The sequence below is a fragment of the Prionailurus bengalensis genome, chromosome B4 (assembly GCF_016509475.1).
Source record: "Prionailurus bengalensis isolate Pbe53 chromosome B4, Fcat_Pben_1.1_paternal_pri, whole genome shotgun sequence".
Lineage (NCBI taxonomy): Eukaryota > Metazoa > Chordata > Mammalia > Carnivora > Felidae > Prionailurus > Prionailurus bengalensis.
This window is the reverse complement of record NC_057358.1, coordinates 4,623,335-4,634,911: the sequence shown is the minus strand read 5'-3', so window position 1 is coordinate 4,634,911 and position 11,577 is coordinate 4,623,335. Positions and strand designations below refer to the sequence as shown.

Sequence of the window (11,577 nt, the reverse complement as noted above, 5' to 3'; positions counted from 1 at the left end):
GAGATCATGACCTGAGCTGAAGTCAAAGGCTTAACCCACTGAGCCACCCAGGCGCCCCGGGTCTTTGAAACATTTGCATCTGTGATCCTGTGGGTCAGAAGGTGAAAGTGAGCTCCCTTGGCTCCCCATCCTTGAAGAGATGTTCTTGAAATGTGGCCAACAGAGCTCTGCATCAGACCCAGTTGAGAGGTTTGGGGGAAAAAATGCATAATCTTGAGCTTCGCTGTGGACTTGCTGGATGAGAAGCCCTGGGGACTGAAGAGGGCATGATGACGCAAGAGTTTGAAGTAAAAAAAAAAAAAAAAAAAACATGTAATGGAATTCATTTTTGGTACTAAATTATCCCACTTTCAAACCAGCTATAACTCAAAATGGAAAAAATAGCTATAAATGCAGTAAAACCATCAGCCACTTTTTTTTTTTATATATATAATTCACGATATTTAGTCTGCCTAATTGTTGGAAGGTGAACTAGATACTGCAAAGTCTTGCTCTTGAGCTGATGATAGTTTCCAGGTGCCTCCATCAGCTGTGGTGTTTACCTTACAGCCCTGGTCTTCCTGTGTCCTCTCTTGGCCTCAGCGTGCTCAGGGCTTTTGGTTCGGGCAGATACTCTGAGGGTAATAGATGCCAAAGCCTTGGCTGAAGGCGTAAAGCCGAGTGTCCTATTGAGAGGTTTGCCAAACTGCTGCATTACCATCTCCTTGCCTATGCCAAGACCCAGAATGGCCCCTCCACCTTTACTGGTTTCCTGGTAGATGCTTTTAGGTACTGACCTCACCGCCCTGGGATGTGGCCTTCAAGAGCTCCATTCGCACGATGGACCGTTTTGCCTGCTTTCCGCTCACACGTTGCCACCACGGAGGCCAGTGAGCACAGTTTGGTGGAAATGATGTCTCCACACCTTAAGACATGCCTGTCTGTCAAGATACGGTTTTCCCCAGCCCAGCCATCGGTGAGTTTTTGCTCCAGTCCTCAAGTCTCTGAGCATTTGGCTGGATCCGCTTCGGACTCTACTTCCGAGGCCCCCTGCCAAGGGCTGAGTCTCCACTGATACTAAAACGACTTCGTACCAGAGTTCCCTTTGGACCCCGAGGCCTGTTAATCCTATGATGTGCCAAGACTTCAGCATAGTAACAGGGAAAGGAATACGATTCTCATTCCTATATCTCTGACTTGCTGTGATCAAATATTTGGAGGAAAGTAAAAAAGAAAAAAGAAAAGAAAACTTTTTTCTACAAAGAAAGGAGTGATTCGGTGCGCTCTGTGGTCACTTTCACTAAATCCAACATAGACCAACAGTGGGTTGTGTGGCTCTGTATTTAAGGGTGAAAGAAAGCCTTCAATACTTGAAGGATCCCTCTGCCAATATCCAAATTTACGGGGCTCCATTTTTCAACCAACCTATGTGTCCAATATGCTCTCTTATTAAGTAGTAAATAAAGATATTTGATGACCTAAATATAATGGATAGTCCACATACCGGTGAGTTTTAGGATTAGGTCTCCTAAGACGTAGTCATCAAAATGCAAATACTAGTCTCTAGACTGTTTTGTTTTTTTTTAATAAAGTTTATCACCAAATGGTACAGCGTAAGTCGTGGCATTGTTACAACTATGTGATTTTGAAATGTATACCTCCCCACATCTTAAAATCCCCGCCTTGAATACAGTTACTTCTCAAGGTCCTTGCCAGTCCCAAGATTTTGTGAGTCTAAGATTTGATTCACTTGTGATGCCACATGCCTCCATATGCCATACGTGGTATTAGATTTGCCAGGTATTTGTATTATTCATGTTTCCTCACCATTCATTAAACATTCATTTTTTTCTTTCTTTTCATGACACAACATTCAAACTTGACTCATTAGCATCATGTTTCCACTACTTCCTGGACACTGAAAAAACCATAGATCACTTCCACTCAGTTACCATCCGCCTGTCTTTTGTGTATTGTTGCCTTATATTGTAGGGCCGTGTGTATTTTATTTTATTATTTATTTATTTATTTATTTATTTATTTATTTATTTATTTATTTTTAATATGAAATTTATTGTCACATTGGTTTCCATACAACACCCAGTGCTCATCCCAACAAGTGCCCTCCTCCATGCCCATCACCCACCCTCCCCTCCCTCCCACCCCCCATCACTGCCGTATGTATTTTAAACCTTACAAGGCATGGACTATCGTTGCTGCTGTTTTAAACTGGATGTCTGCTTAGATTTACCTTCCTAGTTACCATCTGGTACTGTTCATTTCTCCTTGTGTTACCAAACTTCCACCTAGGATCATTTTCCTTCTGGCAAAAGACCTGGCCTTGGAAATTCTTTCGATGTGGATCCCGGGTTGAGAGGGGATGATATTTGCCTTTTCTTCCTCAAAGAGGGAGATCACCTGAAATCCTGATGTATGGTCTCCAGGCAAGGACTCTCTTATTCATCTGTGTATCTACAGTGCCAGGCACAGAGTAGGTACTCCCATACTTATTAAGTTGAGAAGTACCAGGAGATGACCTTATTTCCTACTTTACTGAAATCACTTCCATCTGATTCTTAACTTCTTCCATTCCTCTTCGTACACTTGAACTTGTTTTGAATCTGCACATACCCAGAGGAGTAGCTCTCCATTGCAAGGACATCTGTCATTTTTGTACCTTCTCTTGACTCCTCCCTTCTAGAAGACCTCACTCCTTCAGTCCCCTTTGTATATTCGGTCTCTTTCTCCACTGATTTTGTTGTTGTTGTTGTTGTTGTTGTTGTTGTTTTCCTTACTTGTATGTCCAGGTCTCTTCCTTCAAAACATCAATCCCTTTTTCTAGATTCTACTTCCCCCATAACATACTCTCACATCTTTCCGCTCTGCCAGGCTTCTCAAAAGAATATATACATATGATGCCTGCATGCCGTCTTCTCACTCCTCAGCAGTTGTAAGCTGTCTCCCCCACCTTTCTACTGACACCTTTATCTTGAAGATCACTGATTATACCTCACTTATCAAACGTAGACCTTCTCAGCCTTCAGATTTCTTTACCCTAAGCGTTTTGGTTACTCCTTTTCCTTGAAACTTTTTCTTTGGCTCCTGGGGTTCTACTTGGTTCTCCTGCTACATCTGGCCTCTCTGTATCTCCTCTTCCACCTGGTCTGGCCCTGTTGGAGATGCCCTTGGCCTTCTTCTCTGGCCCTTGGTTATCTCATCCACAACCACATTAGCTCCATGAAAACCCTAAACATTCCTTCTCTCAAGGTTTGTGCTGAAACTTCCGACTGCTTGCTGGACCTGTCTTCTCAGATGTCTTATCTACACTGAAATTTAACTTCTTCCAAGAAAACGTTATCATTTTCCTCAAAAAGAAATCTGCTCCTCCCTTAGTGTTCTCTGTCTTGTGCATTGACGTCATCTTCCCAGGTTCTAAACAACACCGTCCTTTCTGACTGTTTTCTTGCTCCCTACATAGCCTGAGTCCTCTCAATTCTATCATGTTCCCAGGATCCATTGCCTTCCCGCTCTCCCCAATGAAACCATCATGGCTCAGGCCATCACATCCTCTTCCCAGGGCCAGCACACTAGCGTCCAAAGGCTCTTCTGCCTTTCCCTTTGTCTTCCTCACCCATCCCACACTCCACTCTGACGACATCCTAAAGCACAGCTGAGGTTATTTTGCCCCTTGGCTCAGAGCGTTAGTGATCCCCGTTGTCTTAGGTATGAAGTCTAAATCCCTGCACATGGTGGGCAGGGCCTGTCCCCATGAGTCCCAACTTGTATTTCCAGTCCCAGCCAGACTGGAGCATTCCCTGCTTCCCAGCACGTGTTTTTCTCTCTCCTCTGCCTTTGCTCCTTCTCGCCGCTCTTTCTGCCTTCTCTCTGTGACCGTGTGATGTAACGCCTACTTCAAACCCAGTTCTTCTGTTCCTTAGAGCTTTTTGGGCGTCCATTTACTCCCACCCCAGGATTAGGGATAGTTGGGATATGCTGTGAAATCTCTCACTGTGTTGGAAATATTGTAGTAAATACTTATTAGTGAAATAGAGATATTTTTGTGGGTGCATATCCTACATAGAGCTTTGAACTTGTATTAGACTTTTACTATTTAATGTACATGCGTTGTTTCTCTCTCCAGACACCAGAGGGCACTAGTGGCATGCTTAACTAACCCCTCAGTTCCTGTAATTTTTGGGGTGTTTTGGACATTTGTATGTGTGTGCATGTGTGCATATTCTCACACTCAGAAAAGACCATTCAGAGGTTTTCTTTTGCTTTTAAAAATTAGTGATCTACCAAAATGAAGATCTAAAACCTAATTGTTTCCTAAACTTTTAAGGTCAGCTTGAGAACCTTACAATTTCTAAGTTTAGCAAATGTAAACACTTACTTTTGAAGGGAATACACATAAATTTGTGGTTTCCTTTGCAATCTTAGATGGCTGCTCTTAAACATTTTAGATTGTATCAACAAACCCATTATATTCCGTTTTCTTTTAAGGACTCTGTCCCACAAACTTTTGCAAGTACTCTAAGTAATTCTAAAAATCTAATCGGTGAAACTATAAATGTGCTGATTAGGTACATGCAAGTGTCTCACACTTTATGAACTGGTGCAATTTCGATTTAAGATCACAAATGTAAATTATTCACTCGGCTCACATATTTTAAAATTGGAATTGTAAGCCCAAAAATGTTTCCCTTAGGCCATGTACCCTTAACTATCACAAAAACTACTTTAAATGCTAGGTATGCACAGATTCCTTGTAGCAAGAACGTTACTACGTTATTTGATTGACTCATTCACTAGTTATTTACTGGCCATCTACCATGTGCTACTTACCATTCTGATCACCAGGGATACAACATTGAACAAAACAAGAATAATCCCTTCCCTCAAGGGGTTTATATGGTAGTGAAGGTGGGGGGTGAAAGACAATAAACACGGCATTCAATTATTTTGGGTGTTAGAAGGTGACAGGTACAATTGGGAAAAATAAGCCATGGTAAGGGGCTCTCGAGAGGAGGGCGGTCACTTGAGGCCTCAGTGAGAAAGAGGCATTTGACAAAGACTTGGAGGAAGGGACATGGAGAATGCAGATTATCTGGAGCAAAAGCGTTCTCCAGGAAAAGGAACCAGCAAAGAAGATTTAGAGGAGTGGCCGGTGGGGAAGAAGGGAAATGGAGTATGGCGTCCTGAAAGTCAGGCTGGAAAATGGTGTCTGAAGGCGTTAGTGGTCCACGGGGAGAAATGATGCTTACAGGTCAAGAAGGAGGAGGGCTGTCCCTTGACCATTGAATTTAGCAACATGGAGGTCTTGGCTGACCTGGATGGCCAGTTTCAGTGGAATGGGAGGGATGGAAACCTGATAAATGTGGGTTTTATGGAGAATGAGAGACACTTATTCTGCCCAAAGAGGATTTGCCATAAAAGGAGCAGAGTCGTAGGCAACTACCTGGCAGGGGTGGCAGGTCAAGGTTGATTTGGGGTTTGTTTCTGATGCAGGCAAAGTAAAGTGGGTTTGTGTGCCAATGTGAGTGGTGCGGTGGGGGAGGTAACGCGGATGACGTGGGGGAAAGAAGGGGAAGTTGTCGGATCAAGGAGGCAAAAGGGGATGGGAGCTTCATGCGTGACACAGGATTGTCCCTGACACGGGGGCACGGGTGGTGCATCCAACTTAGAGAAGAAGGCGGAGTGTGTGAATAGTGTCGCTCTGGGTAGGTGAATGTGGTGATGGGATTTGTGAAATTCTGCTTCAGAAGCATCTGATTTTCTTACTGACATGAAAAGCAAGGTCACCAGCTGAGGTTGGATACGGGGAGGAGATAGTTGAGGTTTGAGGAGAGAAGAAGACGAGCGGGAGCCTAAGGGAACGCGATGTCCTCATGACGCAGCAGGAAGAGCTCGCCAGGATTGTAAAGTGACAGCACTGACTGTGTGTGCGCACGTGCATGAGTGCGTGGGCGCGCGTGCGTGCGTGTGTGTGTGTGTGTGTGTGTGTGTGTGTGTTTGAAGCATCGTTCAGCTTCGGGTGCAGCGGCAGAGTAGTGGAGTGTTCGAATTCACCAGGGTTTAATCAATAAGGCAAAGCAAAAGCAGAGCACGGGAATTGCAGGTGTCCACAAGGGAACCATGATTGGTCACAGCATTTACACTGGCAAAGGGTGAAGAGAAGTTTTGAGGACTGATGGATTATTATTGGTCTCGGTGTGGCTGGAAGATGGTTGGGGTTGGCATCCTGGAAAGAGCAAGCTGGGAAGATAGGAGGGGTGGTCAGACAGCTTGGGATTCAATGACTAAGTCGTTAAGGGGAGCAGAAGCGACGCCCAGGAAGCTGGATGGGTCCTCGAACGTGTGTTGAAATCGTGAAGGCGGGAGTGGTGTCAGAGAGACTGATGAGCTAAAATGATCAGGAAATGAGGTGCACTGACCCAGGTGTTGGTGAATGGTAGCAATAGTGGAGGGCAGTGAGTGGGGTGATCATCTGATGACCGAAGGTCCGGGGGTGGGGGGGAGAGCAATGGCTTAGGGAGGAAGCAGGGAGAATTATTTCCTGGGACGAAACGTGTATCTTTAAGAAAACACTGTGTCATCCCATAGACTCGAGGTTTCCTTCCAAGATACTTTTTTTTGTCTTTTGCCTTCTCGGCTTACTGAGGCTTCTTAGTGACATCCACCAGGCTGTGGCAGGTTCTAACCAACGTGCTCAACCCTGGGGATAGTGGATGATGGGAACTTCAGTCGTTAAAGAACAAGGTGGGATCATTATTTGTACCCTTGAAACTAATATAATGACATCATGGGGTATGTCGATTATACTCAATACATTTTTTTTTAAAGAAGAAATTGTTCCATAGCCCATACGTAGATTAATGTCAGATTGAACTTCATCTCTAATTCTTTTTTTTTTTTTAAGTTTATTTATTTATTTTGAGAGAGACAGAGATAGCAAGAGCAGCGGAGGGGCAGAGAGAGAGGGAGAGAAAAGGAATCCCAAGCAGGCTGTGTACCATCAGCACAGAGCCAGATGCAGGCCTTGAACTCATGAACCGTGAGATCATGCATGACCTGAGCCAAAATCAAGAGTCAGTTACTCAACCGACTGAGCTACCCAGGTGGCCTCATCCATAATCCAATGGTAGCTAGTAGCTATACCATTGGACCAGATTTCGTATTTCTTTGGCTCCTAATATATGTAACTCTCTTTTTAGCTTAATACTACGTACTTGTGAACTTGTACATCTCCCATTTCTTAGAATTATATAAAACACTGGATTCTGGGTAGCACTCAGCTTTCCCTGATTATTTTTGGTCACAGCTTCCAAAGTCATTCCACTGTCACAAAGCAGGCCCCTTTGCTGGCTGTTGGTGTTTGTTTTCAGATTTCTTGCGAGGTAAAACATTTAGAAGCCACATCATCCATTCACTGGTCTTGTCTCCTTTGAGGAGTTTCACTTGACTTTTGAGCCTTCTTTTGTTTTATTATTTTTTTAATAATTTTTTTTAATGTTTATTTTTGAGAGAGAGAGAGCACAAGCAGGGGAGGGGCAGAGAGAGAGGGAGACACAGAATCCGAAGCAGACTCCAGGCTCCGAGCTGTCAGCACAGAGCCCGATGTGGGGTTTGAACTCACGAACCGCGAGATCATGACCTGAGCCGAAGTCAGACGCTTAAGTGACTGAGCCACCCCCGCGTCCCAAGGCTTGTTTTATTTTCAAAAGAGAGTTTTGGAGCGCCTGGGTGGCTCAGTCAGTTAAGCGTCCGACTTCGGCTCAGGTCATGATCTCGCAGTTCGTGAGTTCAAACCCCACGTCGGGCTCTGTGCTAACAGCTCAGAGCCTGGAGCCTGCTTCCGATTCTGTGTCTCCCTCTCTCTCTGCCCCTCCCCCACTCACACGCTATCAAAAATAAATAGAGAATAAAATAAAAAAAGAGTTTCAACTACTTTTTCAAGGGAGCTCAAACCAACGCGTAGAATCTGGTGGAAATTGTGTTGAGAATTTTCACTGATGTGAACTCATCGTTCTCACCCCGTAAAACTACTTCCAAATTTTTCCTGTGAACCTCGTACACCTTTGCATTCCCCACAACTTTTTCTAAATCTTTTCTGTGGTGTGATTTGCTTTCCTGATCATGAGGAATCGATACTAGTGATGCATGAGTCATACTGATCCTTGACAAGGAAAGATCACTGATCCCTGTGGTATTATCCATCCCACGGTCTCTCTGTGGATACAGCCAAAGCATTGTTATAATTATGATCGTTATTTTCATTTAAATCCACTTCAGAGGAGGGGCCTCGGTGCTAACTCTTCTGATCATTAGAAAGTCCATTGACCTTTATAGGATAACTTACCGTCTTTATTTCCTGGTTTTTAAAAAATGTATTTCTACAAAGTTCTGTCAAAGGTGGCAGGTGGAGCGGTGGCCATCTGTGGGTGTGGCTGTTGGCTTTCTAGCGTGTGACCGTGAACCTCGCTCTGGCTGGGGCTGCACTCAGGTCAGAGGCTCCGCCTCGGGAGCTCAGACAGAGAATGCTGGACACGCTCCTGCACAAACCCGCCCTATCCCACTGTCGCTGGGGCGGGTTTTGGCAAATTTCTAGTTGGTTAACTGCACTTATGCTCACATTTAACTCCTGGGGAAGGCTCAGAACGCACCTGCTGGGGACGTAATAATCCCAAATCCGAGTGAATGCCTGTGCTGCTTCCCGGTGGCTTGCACGCCCGTGGGTTGCTGAGGTTCACGCCAGCTTTGTGAGGCAGGGGCTTGGCTGGCGTCTTTATGCCCCCGGTGCGTGGGAAGGGTCAGCTCTGCATGCAGGGGCAAGTGGAGGCATCGTGGCCGCTTCCCAGCCAGGGAAACTTGGGCAGGTGCCCTCGCTCCTCCAAGCCTCTGTCTTCCCGCCCCCCCAAAGGTAAATTTTAGCTTTACCAGGTGGTGGTATATTTACAAAAAGAGAAAAAGCACTCTGGTTTTTGCAAGGACCTGTGTCTTTACCACCCTCTTGATCGGAGCTTTTGTAATGCATCTACTATGATTTAAAAAAAAAAAAAAAATCGGGTCCAGACAAGAGCCAGGAGTGACACTGAGCCTGCCTGCATTGTGATGCCAGCTCCAGCTTTTTTTTTTTTTTTAATTTTTAAATATTTACTTAGTTTGGGGAGAGAGAGAGTGGGGGAAGGGCAGAGAGAGAGGGAGACACAGAATCCAAAGCAGGTTCCAGGCTCCCAGCTGTCAGCACAGAGCCTGATGTGGGGCTTGGCTTGAACTCACAACCCGGGCGATCACGACCAGATCCGAAGTCAGACGCCCAACCCACTGAGCCACCCGGGTGCCCCACCCGCTCCAACTTTTATGTTGTAGTTTTAGGTTGTTCGTGAAACTAAAAATGTGGCCCCCTGCTTGATTTTTTCATCAGCCAAGTTCGTCCCGTTTCCTGTCCTTTTGTGTGAACAGAATATGCATTATCAGACCAAAAATAAAGTACAAATTTAAAAATCCTCAAAATGGAGAAAATAATATCTACCTTAAAATATACTTGTGAGAAATCGATGAGATCACGTTCATGAAGCAGGGTTCCCGGGGCATCGGCACGGGGAGTGGAAGGATTTGCTCGGGGCCACGGAGTGAGGAGACCCTAAACTCCCATGTGGGTATTCTGAGTCTCGGGCTACGATTCTTTCTGCTCTGCCATGGGGCTTTTCCAGGATGGAAAGAGTCAGCTGGACTCTTACTGCGGGTCTGATAAACACCTGCTAACGGCCTAGCGGCCCCATGCCCAGCCATGGAGGCGTTTGGGGTGTCATGAAAGCTCTCTCCCCAGCAACCCTGTGCCCATTCTAGAGCAGATGCCAGGTGGTGCCTCTTGGGTGGGAGCAGACCCCGGAGACGGCTCTAGCTTGAGCCACGGCTGGCAGGGTCCTGCCGGCTTGGCCTTTCCAAGCCCTTCTTTACCCCCTCCTAGGACCACCAAAAACCACTCTGTCCCCGGAGAGATGGGGAATGGACTCATCAGCTACCTCCCTCATTCACCTCCCCTTTTGCACGCTCAGAGGTGTGAAGGCCGCTGGCTGAAGGAAGAGGAACTCAAGCCAGCCCAGGGTTGCAGAAACCATTGGTTTTAATGGGGGAGAGAGGGAAGGGAAGGGGCCCTAAGTCAGGACGGTGAGCGGTGCGACGCCTCTCCTGGCTGGGCTGGTGTGCGGGGCGTGGAGGAGGAGCGTGGAGAGCGGGACCTCAGGACCTTTGTCTCCCGTCACGGGGAAGGAGGAAGGAGAGTTCAAATGTAGGGAGAGGGGTTACGGGCCTCCCGTCTGTGCAGGGTGGCAGTGCCGTTCTTCTGTGTCTGTGTGCAGGGGAGGAGGGAGCTGGCTGGGGGCGGAGGAGGAGCGGAGGGGGCGAGCAGTGAAGCCGCGTGGAGAGCTGGATCCATCCCTCAGTATACAGAGCAGCTGGCCCGACCTCCGCCCCTGCCCTTAACCGTGCGCTTCCTCCCGCCGGCCTCTGCTCCTACTTCTTCCGGCCAATCTGTGCCATCAGGTGCGCGTTGGCAGCCGCCTTGGCCTGCAAGTTCTTGGCCTTGGCGATGTTGAAGAGGATGTTCATGATGTTGGTGGGGACGTCGAGGGACAGAGTGAACTTGGTGCGCCGATCGCTCTTGGCCTTGTCCTGGGACGGCCTTCCCCTGGGCTGCGCCGGGGACAGGTGTTTGTACCGGCCACTTCCGGCCCCGCCACCACCCCCGGAGCTGGGGAAGGTCCTCTTCTTCTTGTCCTCGTCCTCCTGCACCCGCTCCTCGTCCTCTCCTGAGGATGGGTCTTGGCTGGGCAGGTAGAGGAAGCTTCTCTTGCTCAGCAGCGGTGCGTCCCCCAGCGGGCTCTGCTTGGCCTCCGGCAGGGCTGTGTTGATACAGCTGACCAAGGACTTGGCTTTGTAGAACTTCTGGGGGAGGCCTGGCCTGGGGGCCCCTGGGAGCAGCAGCAGCAGCAGCAGGAAGTGGGCTGGCTTCAGCATCTCTCCCTGGAGTAGAAAACAGGAACATGGGGCAGGGGTGTGAGAAGGGCTTGAAGCTCTGAAGGGCAGGGTTGAACATTCACTAGGGCTTGGTTACTACTCACCAGTGGTTCTCTGAGTGTGATCTCCAGACCAGCATCATCACCGGGATATTCGTTAGAAATGCAAACGATTCTCAAGTCTTGCCCCAGAACTGCTAGATCAGAAAGTCTGGCGCCAGCCCCGTGGGTTGGAATAAACCCTTCAGGTGATTTCTGATGGCTCAGAGTACGATCTCACGGGTCGTGAGTTCGAGCCCCGCGTTGGGCTCGGTGCTGACAGCATGGACCCCACTCAGGATTCTCTCTCTCCCTCTCTCTCTCTCCCCCTCACCCCCCTCAAAAATAAATAAACACTTAAAATTTTAAAAAGAAAGGAAAGGAAAAAAAACCTATATTTAGTGTATGGAGCAGGTGAGGCAATGGAAGTGTCCAGCTCAGGGGCCCTCCTGTAACCCGGACTGTTCTGGTCTGAAGCCATCATGGTGGTTGGGCCCCTGAGCAACAGTGCTGGGCGAGAACTTAAGCTGCTTTCTCCGGC

At 47.4% G+C, this 11,577-nt stretch overlaps 1 protein-coding gene across 1 annotated transcript; it reads right to left on the bottom strand.

The window, feature by feature from the left end:
- Nucleotides 1-10,087: 10,087 nt before the first annotated feature.
- On the bottom strand, nucleotides 10,088-11,359 carry UCN3 (urocortin 3). The gene has a single exon (XM_043563355.1). The coding sequence runs from the start codon at nucleotides 10,996-10,998 to the stop codon at nucleotides 10,495-10,497; it is 504 nt and encodes a 167-aa protein (XP_043419290.1). The 5' UTR covers nucleotides 10,999-11,359; the 3' UTR covers nucleotides 10,088-10,494.
- Between the last annotated feature and the right edge of the window lie 218 nt (nucleotides 11,360-11,577).

Excerpts from the sequence above, each read along its gene's own strand:
- UCN3 (XM_043563355.1), bottom strand. The coding sequence starts at position 10,998 with ATGCTGAAGCCAGCCCACTTCCTGCTGCTGCTGCTGCTGCTCCCAGGG.